Source organism: Poecilia mexicana, unplaced genomic scaffold, assembly GCF_051168715.1.
Source record: "Poecilia mexicana isolate PSO_F unplaced genomic scaffold, ASM5116871v1 scaffold_21, whole genome shotgun sequence".
In the NCBI taxonomy this organism is placed as follows: Eukaryota; Metazoa; Chordata; class Actinopteri; order Cyprinodontiformes; family Poeciliidae; genus Poecilia; species Poecilia mexicana.
In genome coordinates this window covers 15,809,828-15,825,581 of record NW_028263390.1, presented here as the reverse complement: position 1 = coordinate 15,825,581, position 15,754 = coordinate 15,809,828, and the positions used below count along the sequence as shown (strand labels likewise).

Below are 15,754 nucleotides of genomic sequence, written 5' to 3'. Positions count from 1 at the left end.
AGTTGTCCTACAGTTAATGTGAAAGATCCGCCAGAAAAAAAAAAAATGTGTTGCTGCAACTGTTTGGAAAACTTAAAGTGGTGGTTTGTAATTGTCACAAATCACTAATGTTTTTCATTTCTAATAAACAAACTTACATTCTTGTTTTCTTTTTAAATACACGGCCTAATACAACAATTTTATTAAGTCCAAAATGCATTCTGGGGGCCAGCTGCGGCCCCCGGACCAATTTTGCTTGGCCTTGGACCCCAATTCATTAACTGTATATATCTGGCCTGCCAGCACAGGTTGTTGATGCAGATGAAGATTTTCTTTTTTATCTGTTGTTTGTTTTTTATTTTTTCAAAGATATTGAAATTTTTCTATAGATCAAAACTGTTATGTATAACACAAAATTTTCACCTTTTATCAAATATTCTGTTTTCTTTTTATTCTTCTTATTATTAATTTTATGCTAACCCCAAAGGGATTTTTATCAGGATTTTATTTGCCAGACCACCTCAATTGACTGCATAATCATTAATTTGAAGGAAACTGATGCATGTTTCCAAAATGTTTTGACAAATGATTCTGAAAAATGAGATGTTTATATGTATTCGGCCTCTTTCACTGCTAAAGCCCTAAATAAATCACAATACACTCCACCTGTGTGCAGTTTAATATCAGTATTAAACTGCACACAGTTTAATACTGATTTAGGAAGTCTTTTAGTTGGTAATGTGAACTTTAATTAAAAAAAATGAGGCCGAATAGTTTGTAGTAACTTGGGAGGTGCTGCAGAAATTCAAAACCTAGAAAAATCTGACGATGAATAGGGCCTTCATAGAAGACCTAGAATAGAAAAAAAAAAATAGTAGAAAATAAGCCATGACTGCTATTCATGATGGAAAATTAACACTGCACATCACGCTGAATGCACAATTCCCACATTGAAATGCAGTGCCGCCGTTGGGCTGGGATGCTTTTTATCAGCAAGGATGGCAAAGAGTTGATGGAATGATGGATGGAGCAAAATGAAGGGAAAACATCAACTAAAAGAGAGATGTGAAAGACTTGAGCCTGAGGTGGAGGTTCACTGTCCAGCAGGACGACAAGCCTAAACATTTGGTCTATCAAGTCAAACCTCTGTAAAATTTGCAGACCGAACTATGCATACTTTTGTGATTTGTGACAAGAATTCCTGCTCATCTTTTTTTTTTTTTATTAAAAAATAACAAAAATAAAAAACAAACAATAAAATATTTTTTTTCTCATTCTTTCTTTACTATGGTGTTTTACAAAAAGGTTAAAAATTAAATTAAATTGAACCAAACAAAAAAAATACACAACTAATTTAACTTAAATACTATACATACATCAATACTTCTATCAAATATCAGAGGTCTTGAGCAGTAGCATTGTGTGTATGTGAATGAAACAAAAGCAGCTGAGATAACTGATGTTTTGTTTTCAGCAGTTTTCAGATCTAGGTCACATTTTAGGCCAATTAATAAATACATTTTAAACCTTTTCTTTAATAAAAATGAATATATTATGTGATTATATTTTAAAATAAAAAAAATGAAATGAGAAACTAAACCTTTCATTAAGGTCTGTACTGATTATTTTATCCCTCGAGACGGCCATGCTTTGAGAAAACCAGCTGCTGAAGAATAGTCTTGTAATCTAACGCATACTTCGCAATTCGGTAAAATTAAGTCAACAAAAATTTTTAAAAAATACCTTCATTTGTTTCACATGTTTTAGATGTGACCAACTTCTCACTCTGTGCCACGCTCGCCTGCAGAGTTTACTCATTTGCACGTCAAAGGAAAATGTTTCCTTTTGTTTTCCATGTTGTTTATTCTTTTCATTCGTTATGGTAATGATGGTCTGATCCAATCACAGAAACTGTTTTATTTGCACCAGAAAATATTTCTATTTCGACTGAAAATAATGGAACATGCAGAAAAACAGTCCACCGACTAATAAATACAAGGAAACATTGACATCTTACAACAGTGAAATGCAGATCTTTCCGTTGTTGCACTTTAATGCGTTTGAGGAGATTTTCAGGTAAAGGGGCAAATGGAACAGCACATTTTCCTACAGTCTGTGGAAATCACGTCCTGGACAGATTAACTCAGATGTCCAACGATGCGTGAGGGGAGTGAGACAGAAACATTTGCTTGATGATTAACCAGCCTTCTGGTGGGAGAGTGCGCAGTTCACCACCGTTAAAATAACAGCAACTTCCTGTTGTGGAGCAAACTTTTTCCCAGTGCCACGCAGTGTATAAATATTATTTCCTTTGAGCTTTGGAATAACATCCTCTGACAACAAAGAAAAGAAAATGGCGCAACGCAAGGGCCTGACATTTACAAGCAGTGATCAATGGACCACCAAGAGGACATCAGTCCAACAACAAGGTGTCTTGCATCCTTCTGTCAACATTTTGTCTCTTGCACCAGGCATCTGGTCGCTGATGCTCACACATACGTGGCCATCGGCTGCAACGTCCTCATTTAGACGACATAATCAACCTGCACCAGAAACTGTCAGCTGCCGTTGGTAATGATAACTGAGGTGGCCTTGTGTCCTTGCATCTGCTCCGCCTGCATCCTCACATGAGACGCCACGTCATACTGGACTCCTCCACATGCCAGGCTAGAATAACTCCGCAAGTTCTCTGGGTCGTACAGGTGCTCCAGGGAGTACCCGGTCAAAGCATAAGCCGCCTGCCTTTCCATCTGCTGCCTCTCCTGGGCCGGATAGAGCAGCGGACTACTGTGGGCTTGTGCAGGGTGTGGTGACAAATCTGTCGGCATGTAGTCTTTGGTTAGAGGGAGGCCAGGCCTGGGGACGCCGTCCGAGCCGGGGCTGCTGAGGCGAGACACCGACACGGGGCTGGTTGTGTTTTCGTCATTGTCGTGGGAGCCGAGCGCTTTGACGCTGTCCCGGTGATGCAGGCGCTCTGACGGGAGGTCGATGCTGGGAGCCCCAGGACCACGACACACCACGCTAGGCATGGTGAGCTGAGAATGATGGGGTATGGAGGCGGCGAAGCACGGACTGTGAGTTTTGGTGAGACCTGAAACGTCCAGCAGCACCTTCTGCTGCTGCAAGCGATTCTCTTCCTCTTTAATCATCTGCTGTGTGGCTCGGATCAGGGTCTCCATCTTGCTTGGTTCTCGAGGACTTGATTGGAACTGGTCACCGTGATAACGCTCACCCGAGTCGCTGGTGGACCCGCCTCCATCAGGCGAACTCACAACACTGTCTTCATCCCAGTGGCCCCGTCCTGCAACGGAGAAATAAAGTCAGTCTTAGTAAAGATAAACAAATAGCTAATGTGTAAAATCCTGCTTTCAGTGCATTAAGGAGTCATGATCTGATGTCTTGGTAGAGGCACAGTGGGGGGGTTGTTACGCTGTTTAAGGATGTGAAATGTGAAATAACTTGGATGTCGATTGCAGGCAATTTTTTGAACAGATGGTAGCAATCGCCACACTGGCAAGAGACAGCGTAAACAACTTAGCATGTCCCATAATAGCATTTGGAAGCTACCAGGAGAAACAAGGCCAGAGCTATTTTCAGAGACAGATGGTTGTGGTCTCAACCCTAACACCTCACCATGAATGGCGCCATGGTAGGATGTGATTTCATAGCCCTCACTGTTGTCCACAGAGAATTTTGGAAGCGACAGCACAGAACGCGTGGTGTCCCACCACATCTCTCGACCCGACTGAGGGGTTCCCAGGAAATAACGGCCTCCTTGGCATCGGACACGGTCGCAGGTGGTGGTGTGAGGGTGAGCTTGGGTGTGGGCGAGATCATCTTCAGATAAACCCAGACCGTAGCACAGGGATCCGGAGTCTGGATACAGTCTGTAGGCGCACGATGCCTCGGCAGCCTCACTTGGATCCAGCAACTGAGGCGAGGCCGAGTCTGTCAGGGGGCTCCCCCCCCACTGGCTGTCTTGGTCAGATTCTGAGCGCTCTGGATTAAAAGCTGCAAATTGCTGGAAAGACACAACATCACAGTTTGAATGGCGTCCCTAACAAGTTTTTGGCAAGCAAGAACAAAAAACTTTCTTTGATTTTTAGCTCCATAAGGCAAGTTTTTACCTGTGGATAGGGCGATACTCTAGATTTTGCCTTCGACTGGGTCAGACGGGACTTGGACGTTTTTCTGTCCTCGCTGTGACTGTCAGCATAAGGGAAGGCCGGTTTAGTAGGGCTCATTTGGTCCAAGGAAAGCTGCATTCCTTTATACTCGGTGTCCCTTTAAACAAAGATTACAAACATGTTAGATATTAACAGAAAACTACAGTTTCGAAAGAATTACACACTATGATTTATTTTGTGGTCTCCCAGTGTTGAAAACATAACTAAGAAGCAAGTTGTAAAACTTGCAACCTTCCAGCCTTGGATAAGAAAATTGTTCCATGTTTTATATTGTTTCATTCATTTGCCTTTTTAAAACACCTCTAATTATCACAATACTCACATATAACATAATGCACTGATTAGCATCCAAAATGTGTATGAAAAGTTAGAGAATTTAAACATGTATTTGGAAAGTTTGAATCTTTCTTGTGTTAAAGCATCTTTACTCAAGACAAGTCCTAGTACTTTGTTGCTTAAAATGGGTTATTCAGCAGAAACATTCAGCAGATAAATGATTACTAAAGATACAAAGAAAGAAGGACAGCTTTTTTTGATTAATGAGATGAAAAATATATTAAGGAAATTTACATTTTATATATATAAAAAAAGTGTGCTACTGAATTGCTTTTGCTTTTTACAGTAAATTGAGATTTTGAACTCTGACTTAACTTTTGGTTCCAGGCTATATTTAGCTAATTACTACTTTTCCATGTTGATAACTCTGGAACGTTTCAACAAACTACATTTAATTGACTTGTGGGGAGCGTCTATCTTCTGTTGGTAAAGTAATGATTTGCATCTAACAGCGCACAGCAGACATTCCAACAGAATCGTTCACGTGCACAATTATCCAATTGCTTTTGTCTGTGACGCTGTTAGTCGCAGACTTAATGGAAGGTTTAGTTTAGAAGGTTTAGTTCAGTCCCCTGCAACTGCCACGGAATCTTGTGAGATTCTCCAAAAATAAATTAGAAACATGTCTGTGGAATGGCAGGCCTTTGCTGCAAGAGCCTCTAAGCAGACTTTAATCTGCGGCCTCAATTCCACTCAAGTGTGAAACTGATGCTTTTTTTAAACCAGTACAGTGTGGATTTAACTACTATTTGGCTCATCAGTCAACACTGGGTCCTACACAGCCACAAAGATCAAAGCCATTTAGTTTTTAGCATAAATAAATGTATTCCGAAACTTTGTCTAAAATGTAAATAAAGTTCAAATTTATTGAGCAGCAAGTGTTTCATAGAGACTTCTTTTTAAAACACCCGTGTGTGTTCTAGCCTTCCTCTAGCTAACATGTTTTTAAATCTCTGGTAGCTACTTACACACATCGCAACTTGAGAGGTGTCAAAACATTTGCAGTTATTATAATATCGTCTACTAACTTTTTGCACAACTGTGCTGTAGCCAGTGATGTCATCAGTGGTTAATCAGCAGTAAATATTATAGACAGCATACAAAAAAATCATGGTATGGTACGATAACATCCGTAGGACAAGACGTCAAACTGAGGACAGCTAATTATTCATTTCTGCAGTTCACCTTTTACTTCAACGCTGCTAAAGATATTGTGACTAAAGATGCACTCGAAGACCTTTGTTGCAAAACGCTGCCTTTACTTACTGAAGCAACTGATACAAAATTTATTTGCCCATTAAAGGCTTTTCTTCACATGCATGCACCCATTTAGCTTGTGAGCCCTATAAGTAACTGTCCCGCAGCTGCACACTCCAAGTGTTGCTGTCGAGGGAGAGAAAAGGCTTCCTGTGTCAAGTGTTCAGCAAACATGAGCCTATTCTTAACTTATCGCATCAACAGTATGAAATACCAGCTGCCTGGCATTTTAAACCTTGTGACCCATCCCTGACCCTCTGGAGCCAGCCTCTTTAATACAACTCTAAATATGACCCAATTCTCCTTTATGACGCCTTGGGGGGGAAAGGCTATGTTTGGACAGCCAGTGCACAACATGAACACTATTTGTTCTTGCAGGTACAGTTGCAGTGGCCGGTTCTGAATCCTATCTGGAGTCGGGGCCGACTTGTTGCCTGAGCCAATAATGTCGGACCTTTGTTCAAACTCAGTTGTGTTAGCCAAATTCCACTTTGTGGTCCAAAAAGCAGGACACCTTGTGTGTGGAAAAATAGCTTTCAGCCAACCAGGAAGAATGATTTATTTATGGATTCTTGTGGGGTTACAATGCTGTCTGAGTTAGGTGATTGAGTAGTTGTTTCTTTAAAAAAAAAATTAAAAAGGAAACATCAGTTTTTTTGGCACCTTTAGCAGCGTGCAGTGTCCTGACACTGTCATGTTATACCTAATTATCTCCAAGGAAATTCCCTGTCATTTTAATATAGTTCCTTTGTTTTCTCCTTACTGCATTGAGAAAATCAATACCTAGACCTCAGCCATGTGCACGCATGCACGTACACACTCAGACGGCTTTACATCGCATGCGCTCTCACACGAGCACACAAAGATCAACCAAACTTAACAAGTAAAATCCAACATGTGCTACATCTATGAGATAGCCATTGATTTCCAGGTTACCGTTTGATTGATTTTGCTTTCCCCGAGACTGCCCGATCGATTGTGACAGTAGAGGGTTTTTGATGGGGTTGAACCCTGATGTTTGTTCTTGCTGTCTCGAAGGGGCCTGGGTGTGCTTTGTGCTTTCATAACAGAGAACTGCCTCAACCTTGCAGTGGCAGCATTTGGTTGAGTTTTGCATAAAGGCTACAGATGAATAAGGACAACGTTTTGCTTCAGGAGACAAAGAGCCTCATGAGTGATAATAAGAGTGTATGACATTGTTATTTTTTTTCTTTGATCTTGCTAAATATTTTCAATTAAAATTCCAACCTTTTTTGTTGTTGTTGTTGTTGTTCAGCTTAAGAGCCTGACTTGTGTCGCATTTTACTTCTGTCATTTCAACAACAGCATCCTACCAAAGGCTAACTTTTATTAAATAAATTGAACAAATGCTTTAAACAAGCAAATGCTAATTAAATTACCCAAATGAGACTCACGTGAGAACGTAGTTGACACTGACGATGCAATGAGGCCTCGAAGAGCGGCTGTTGTGGACGATGGTGGCATAACTCTGGACCCAGACCCAGCCACCGTGCTTGGCAAGGAAACGGTAATACTTAGTCGTGACCTGGCCTTTTACCAGCACTGAAAGAGATGTTAAAAATAAAAAATGAAAATACTCTCACCAAGGAGATGAACTATTTATCGGCTTGCATTCTCCGAGTTCTTGTGTGGGTGGTGTGACTGTCAGGACAAATTAACGGCTGAGAAGAGCCTGAACTGCCCATGGTAAACCCAAAAGTGTAACTCACAGAGGTGATGAGCACAGCGGAGGTGAAAAATATCGCAGCTGTGGACATGATGGTATAATGTTTTCTCTATAAGGTCCTGGGGCTCATAACCCGTCAGCTCAGCTACCCTGAATACAAAGTGCACAGAAAGGGATAAAAATAAAAGTCACGTTTGTCCTGATGCACAATTACTATTTTATGCAATAGTAATTGTGAAAAAGACTTTTGTTATTGTTTTAAAACACCCAACAACAACAACAACAACAACAATGCACAATTACTACATGCATATATTGCAATAAAAAAAATAAAATAAAATAAAAAATCTAAGTCCAGAACTATAAAACAATTGCATAAAATTCGTTCTCCCACCGTACCTTGAGTCCAGAAAAATGAGCTTCATGTCCAGACTGGCCCTGAACATAAACATGTTGCTGTGCAGTTTTATTTCCGTCACAGCGCTGGGCGGCAGAGAGTGACCCACAGCCACCAGTCCCACATTCTGGTAGCAGCCCTCAAACGGCGACATGTCCAGACTGTACTGACGGATCTTCAGGTAGCCACTGCAGTGGATGACCTGTTGTGTGGCAGCAAGATTAATAGCAAGTAGGGAGGTGAAATTATTTTTCCTGCTATTCCAGCATGAATAGCAGGATTTTAAGCCAAAGGTGTTCTGCATAAATTATGTGGTCTTATGAAAAAATACTAAATGCATGACTGTTAAACTACAACTACTTTTGCAAAAATTCTGGGTTACATAACGGCACAACAAAACACAGAGAAGGCTAAGAAAAACATGTGTGAAGGACATTCGTTTGAATTAATATTTTACAGACATTCTAACCCAGTAATATTACGTCTTACCAATTCTTAATGTTATCAGCTAATTATAATAATAACGATGATGAAAATGTGCTACCTTGTATCCTCCACTGGTTAGTCCTGCATTTCTTTTTGCCAGCACACATTTCATCCTCAAAAAAAAAGAACGTTCCACTTCATATTCTAGAGAAAAAGAGAAAACAACTTTTGTTATTGTTTTAAAACACCCAAGGTACTCATTTGTACAACAACAACAACAATAATAATAATAATAATAATAATAATAATAACTAGAAAATTCCACAGAAATTTTAAGGGGCATGCCAAAGTGTGCCCGTCGGTTTTTAATCAAGCGTTCTGATGCAAAAAATTAGCATTAATGCTAAAGAAAGCTTCAATGTAGTCAATAACCTGTGGAGAGTCAGAAGCATGTGGACTAAGCTGTACTTGTACCATTCAGTATGTTGCATACGGTAAAATTAGCCAAAATGCTAATAATAGCATGAATGGTATCAGTAGAATGTGGGGTATCACCACCATGATGTCACCCATTGACTCAGTCCAATCAGTATTCTAAACATGGCTAATAAGTAAATAAATTGGCTAAAAGCTTATTTTAGTTAAAATGCTAATGCGTGCAAGGAAGTGCACTAGTGGGTGGCAGTGAAATGCTAATGTTTGTGCTGATGTTAATGAACTGCCTTGCTGCAAACATAAAAGAAGAAGAATATTTTTGCACCGCCTGCGTCGGTGCACTGACGTGAGGGGAGTATGCAGGCTTTTATTTTGAAACTTTCAGTAAGCTTCATTTGAAATGGCAACACTAATCCCATGTGTAACAGTGGTTTGGTTAAAACGGTTTTCTAACACAAAAAAGAGCAATTACATGATGTAAAAATTGTCAAGGCTTTTATTTTGAAAATTTTCAATAAGCTTCATTTGAAATGGTCACACTAATTTCATGTGTAATAGTGATCAGGTTAAATCAGTTATATGATGCTCAAAGCACAAGTAGTTCAGAATACCAGCCAACTCCTCCTCTGTAATAATTGAGTGTTCCGCCATGTTGTAGTTCTGACATGCTGCTCAGGCCTCTGTTTTAACTGAGTCTTTGCCATAGATAGAACTACAGTTATGGCAGTTCCTTTCTCTGGATTCTGTTGCTATAGCGATTGGCCCTCAGCCAACTGCTGTGGGTGTGAGACAGAAAGCTGGGGAAGGATTTCTATCTTTGAGACAACCATGAAATGCTAATGTTAATGAACTGCCTTGCTGCGCAAGGCAGTTCACTATCCTGAGAAAAAAAAACATTAAAAAAAAGATTTTCATTTTTGCATCGCCTACGGCGATGCACTTTTGTCAGTGCAATTTTCAGAGTTTTATTTTGAAACTTTCAGTAAACTTAATTTTCATAACCACACTAATCCAATGTGTAACAGTGGTTTGGTTAATCTACCTGTATAATGCCCAAAACAGGAAGTAGTTCGAACTGCCAGCTGAGGCCTCCTCTGTAATAATTGAGTGTTCCGCCATGTTGTAGTTCTGACCTTCTGCTCTGCCCTCTGTATTAAAGTGTTCCGCCATATTTAGAACTACAGAGTCTTTGTAGTCCAACCAGCAGTTCTCCCTATCTCTGCATTCTGTTGCTATGGTGATGAAACTGCCCTGCGTGTGTGTCAGAGACTTTATCTATCTTTATGAGACACCCAGTCAGTTTTAATGAAAAAAGCAGTCCGAACAACTGCTTCCCGTTCGGGATCCGTAAGCCCGATCCAAAAACCGTTTGAAGCATATGAGAGGGCTATTTGTCGTCTCATTTAGTACCGCGATTCATATCTGTAGCTCAATCACAGTAATTGCAGTGATGAGAGAAAAATGGTGTGCGTTGAGCTCAGAGATTTTTCAGAAATATATGTAAAACACTGGGGAGGAACGTCAGTTACCCTGTCCCAAAACTTTGCTCTGAAGCACCTGGACCGAAAACCGTAAGCCCTAGGGAAATTTTGAAAACATTTTACCGGAGCAGGCATACGTATCAATGTCATGACCAACTTTCATACCAATAGAGCAATTTTTGCACCCATGAGAGAAATTTCAAAATTATTTTGGGGTCAAAATTCCACTCTTTTTCTCACTCTAAAAAGCGGCAGTTGGTTTCAGTTACACTCTAAGGTTTCGGCAGTTGGAAATTTCGCTCGTTTTTCGCTTTTTACGTCGCCGTCGTAACTCCGATCCCCAATAAAAATAATAGCTCCAATGCCGGGATCGAGACACACGTTTTGATACCACTTTTGTGGGTGGGCACGCAGCGGTACGAGCCGCATTAACGGTAATGGAAGAAGTTGTTATAATAATAATAATATCCAGGCGTTCTATTGGGTGTAGATTAATAGGTGCCTGCCATGCAATGCATGGAGGCAGTGACTGACCTGCTTCGCAGGTCAGTCACTGCTCTCCCTATGCATTGCTATGGCATGCCCCAATAATAATAATAGTGCAAGTCCAATGCACACATCCGCTGTTTGTTATTGAGACTCATCAAATTGTAATGTAAGTCCTATCAAACAGCGTGAGGGGCTCTTATTATGAAACGCGGCTGTATACCTTGTACAAAATGTGAGTGATAGGGCTGATGCGGCGTCAGCACGGCAGTCATTTCATCATGGTCGGCAGGATGGACGTATTCATAAATGCTGTTCCCGGTCAACTCTACCTGTTGAGAACAACTCAAGTAATCAACGGAGAAGTACCGAGGAGAGCAGCCACTCCAAGAAAACAATGGCAATTCAATAATAATAATAATAATAATAATAATAATAATAATATCTGAAAGTAAAAATGTGAGAAAAATGACCTGAGACAGTCCTAAATGGACCGACGCTGTCTCTGAGATGTACATAATCTTCCCATCCGGAGCCACCACGAATATGAATCCATCTAACGTCTGCAATAAATAATCACACAAGCACAAAATATAGAAAGACATGAATTTAAATATATATATATATATATATATATATATATATATATATATATATATATATATATATATATATATATATATATATATATATATATATATATATATATATGTTGGTTATCATTTTAGTTTGAGTTTAACCCATGTTCTTTGGCTCCATATTACCGCGGTCAGACATTGTGATAAACCTACCTGCAATAAATGAGATCCGAGCTCCCGTCCGAGATTGTCCAAAGATCTTGTTCGACTCGTGTGTCCCCACGCCTCACCAAGACCTTCAAAAGTACGTCACATATTATTATTATTGTTATTATTATTATTATTATTATTATTATTACTATTTGAAGTATATAAATGCAAAATATATTAATATGAATATAACATTTAGGAAAGTACAGCACACACACAGACCCACAGACACGTGCGCAATGAGGAAGCTTCCGTTTAAATTATCAATTTACAGTAAAACTATTTTTTTTCTCCTTTACTATTTAGAAATGTATATCTCCCTATTTGTACGGAGACTGAAAGGACGCATAAAATCTAACACAGTAGCCACGACGATTGTTTTTTTTTTTCTTTTTTTTTCCCATCTCAAAATTTCTGCTTCGTGTCCAAATGGATCATTTTAGAACATTCTTAACGCATAAAGTCAGCAGCGAAAACAATCAATTCAGTTACATAAAAAAAATAAAAAATAATCAAGTGGAGTCTCGTAATCCTGGATACGTTTCCACTGCTGGAAATAAAACTAATTTCTCTGTGTGAACAGGTTGAGCAATATGCCCTCAATTTATATAAAATATGGCTAGTTTTCCTTTTTATTTTGGCTTCGTTTTATTCCCCCTACACAGCATTTATTTCTTCCTCCCTCTCTTGCGTTCAATGTTGCGACATAAAAAAAAAAGAAAGTAAAAAATAAATGAGCCTGTTGTAGATTTCATGGAAGATCAATTGCTGTATTTGTCTTCTAGAAGACAGGCAATGAGGGGAGGGGGGGGGGGAATCGTACTCAGTTCCTGCGTTCACGGCCTTATAGGAGACTAGACGCCTCGCTGCGCCTCCTTCCTAATTGCTGATTGGTATTCTCAGTCACACATGAGAAGAAACCTGCAGAGACCCGTGTAAAAAGATGGTGGCAGATCGCCTCATTTGAAAGCACTGAATTACAAACAAACTATAATGCATTTGTAAAGACTCCCTGTAGATCAATGACAGAATCGCTTCGCTTCAGAACTCCTGCGATTTTTCTCCCCTTATAGCCTAAAGACTGCTTTGATAAATGTATGTTCGTTTTATTAGAATACAGATTACCCTGCGCTTTATTCTTAAATCAGTTGATTCCATGGCTGCATAATTAAAAGAGTGATATTAGTTTTTAACAGTTCTCTCTTTAGAATTAATGGCGGTTTAAATGCCAATTTAGCTTTTTTTTGTCCGTTTTTTACTGCATTATTTTTAATTTGTGTACCTTGTTTTTTTGCTGTTCTGTTAGATTTACGGTCGCACGAACAGTTTCCTCAAGTAAAAGTTGTGTATGTGTGCAATCAATCGTTAGTTTTACTTAAGAAAGCGGCGCGTAATTGTCTTCAGATGGCTCACCCTGCGGGAAAACAATCCTCATCTTTAGGTAGCTTGTTGTTAGCCGTATTATGGAGGCTTTGTCGAGCTGGGAGGTAATGGCCGACGGAAGAGGGAGCATTTTAGCCAGTTCATAAAATTCGCTGTTCTCTTTTTCTCGTCTAGTCCTTGCGGCCGTCTTGGATTTCTCCTTCATTTTCGGCGCCTCTGTCCTCACGCGTCTCAACTAACGGCGGTTTAGAGCAGCAGCAATCGGCTTTGCTTCGTTTTCATCGTCTGTCTGTTTTATTCAGATCAAGTTTAAAAAAAAAAGAAAAAAAAGAAAAAAGACAGCCAAAGAACCGATGTAAACATGTGGATCCAACGTGCGTAAACATCCCTGGAAATCCCGAGTTCAGCCTCCTCGCTTCAGCCGCTGGCCTTTATCCATGTCCTGAGAAACAGAGAAGCAGACAAACATTTTTGTGGATAGCTGTCCAGGAGAAAACATATACTTTACTCAGCTGGATATTTGGTGAATACCTAATTTTAGGCTTTGACTTGTAGAATTTCAAGAAGCTCCAAGCTGCTGTAATCTTGCACATTATTAAAAAACAAAAATAAAATAATACATCCTGACTACAGTGAATAATGGACTATCTGACAAAATAAATATATAAGAGCAGAATTGCATGCAATAAAAATCGTTGACTCATTTTAATGTTTAGGAAATAGTAAAAAATCAATCTGACGATCGTAGATTTGACAATTCTCGCTTTAATGAAAGGACCGCCACAGGCCCGTCCGTCTTAAGACTTTCTATAACCTTTATTTTCAATTTAACATACAAATAATCTGTCGATAGGTGACATTTGCTAACATGTTTTTTTTTTTTAAGAGGAAACACAACATGCTACAGATCGCTGATGTAGCGTCAGGGAAGTGACACTTGACCCGACACAGATCCTCAAACGCGCACAGCAGCGTGCAGACCACTCCGATCGGCTGTGCATTTCTTTTATAAAGCTGAATCGCAACGAAACAAGAAACATACAGCTGCATCGAAATGTAGCGAACGCGTTCATTCCTACCCGAGCGGATAGTTTGCGTCCGCTGATCCCCCCCGCACTTGAAGAACAATCGATCCCGTGGCCCTTCAACTGCAGCCTGCTGGGAATTTCACCTGTCCTGAACCGGGTTCAGTAGCAGTGGTCCCGGTTCAAAATTGCTCTCGGCTCCTCCTGGATTTCCACCTGGAAAGGCGAACGGGCCGTGCGTTGCATACGCCTCTCCAAATTACAAGACGCGCAACGAGTGGCATCGGGTGCCCACCAAACCAGCTCTCCTCAACTAACTCTGCGTCAGCTCTCTGAGCGGCCGAACGCCCGCCCACCGCGTCCCTCTACTCTGCTCTGATTGGGCGGAAGAGTTTGGAGTCGCTATGCGATTGGACACGCACCGTGCGTGTCAGGTTTTTATCTCGCAAGGTATGTGCAGCCTTTTTTTTTTTTTTTTTTTTCTTTCTTTCTCTGTAGCCGTGCACCGTTGAAGCTTAAATGTGATCTTGTTGTGTTTTAGTCATTAACGCGGAGATGATGGTTCCAGATGAAATAGATAAATCCGTGCTATAGCAGAGGGATTTCTGACAGGTGAGAGGCTAAACACGAGCAGGGGTGCCTCTAGAAAATTATGCAAGGGTTTGTGAGATGGGGGACCACTAATAATCTTGATGTGGCACACTATTAGTTTGATGGAGGGATGTCACTTGAATTTTGAAACGTATGTTTTATATAAAAAAAATAAATACAATAAACATTCAATGACTATAATATTAAATAAAAATCTGGATCGTTATATTTTTTTTTTTAACAACCTAAGTCTGTTCCTTTATGTGCTTTAATTAGAACATGTTCTATTTGGTCTCTGTTACATTTATGTGTTTATGGTTTTCAAAATATTACATTTTGAATTTTTGACTTAAATATATGATGTTGGTCAAAACTAAACTACAATGAAAATCGTAATTATTAAGATTTTTTTTCACTGAACAACATAAATTTATTTTATCAGTATATTTTAAGAATAAAGTGATTTATTCGAGTCAGAACATACTTTTTCTAGAACCCTTCGAAACCTGTAGGTAGTCCAAGTAAAACAAATAAATAACTAACTAACAGAATAAAGACATGACTAAATCTTGTTATTCTCTCTCTTAATTCCACGCACAAAAATTATGTGTGTAACTACCTCTTAGGTGTGGCCGTCCCCATTTGGCTGCGCCACTGTGAAACACACCAATGGGACAGGAAAATACAAACAGCAGTTGATGCGTTTAGATAACGCAGCATTTTTTTTTTCCCATTTTTAATGGAATAAATTCACACATTTCAAATTTATAATAATAATAATAATAATAATAATAATAATAATAATAATAATAATAATAATAATAATAATATCATCCTGGAACTAGTCCTAAGGTAATTATTTAATGTCAGCGAAAAAGTATTTGGCAGTTAGTTGATTAAGAATTTGGCTCCTCTTCGTATCACTTTGTACCCATGAGGTATCTCTCAGTTGCAGAGAGGTTGGTGACTCCTGGTGCAACGTAATCAGAAATACGAAGCCAGCGAAAATAAAGTACTGTAAGGGTTTTGAGTTTGAAGGAACCAGCGCATGCTCAGCGGTGCTGCTGGTGATTATCAGCAGCTTTCACAGCTTTTCGCTCTCCGTCTTTGAGTATCATTTCAGTGCTCTTTCCTATTCTCGATAAGACTCAGGTGCCCAGCCACTTGACCCAAAATGCACCTTCTGCTTAAGTTGCGTCCCTAAAGTTAATGTTTTGGTCGTGAATTTCCTCAGACCCTCTTTTGGTCTACTCCCTATTAAAAGGTGCACTAAACACACAGGCTTTATTTGCCATT

At 39.6% G+C, this 15,754-nt stretch overlaps 1 protein-coding gene across 1 annotated transcript; it reads right to left on the bottom strand.

The window, feature by feature from the left end:
* Nucleotides 1-1,241: 1,241 nt before the first annotated feature.
* On the bottom strand, nt 1,242-14,730 carry LOC106920674 (single-minded homolog 1-like). Its single transcript, XM_014991828.2, has 12 exons — nt 13,922-14,730; nt 12,873-13,284; nt 11,463-11,545; nt 11,145-11,234; nt 10,895-11,003; nt 8,388-8,473; nt 7,846-8,045; nt 7,490-7,596; nt 7,175-7,322; nt 4,107-4,263; nt 3,613-4,000; nt 1,242-3,280 (listed from the first exon to the last, which is right to left on the bottom strand). The coding sequence occupies exons 2-12, from the start codon at nt 13,045-13,047 to the stop codon at nt 2,538-2,540; spliced, it is 2,286 nt and encodes a 761-aa protein (XP_014847314.1). The 5' UTR covers nt 13,048-13,284; nt 13,922-14,730; the 3' UTR covers nt 1,242-2,537.
* Nucleotides 14,731-15,754: the final 1,024 nt, after the last annotated feature.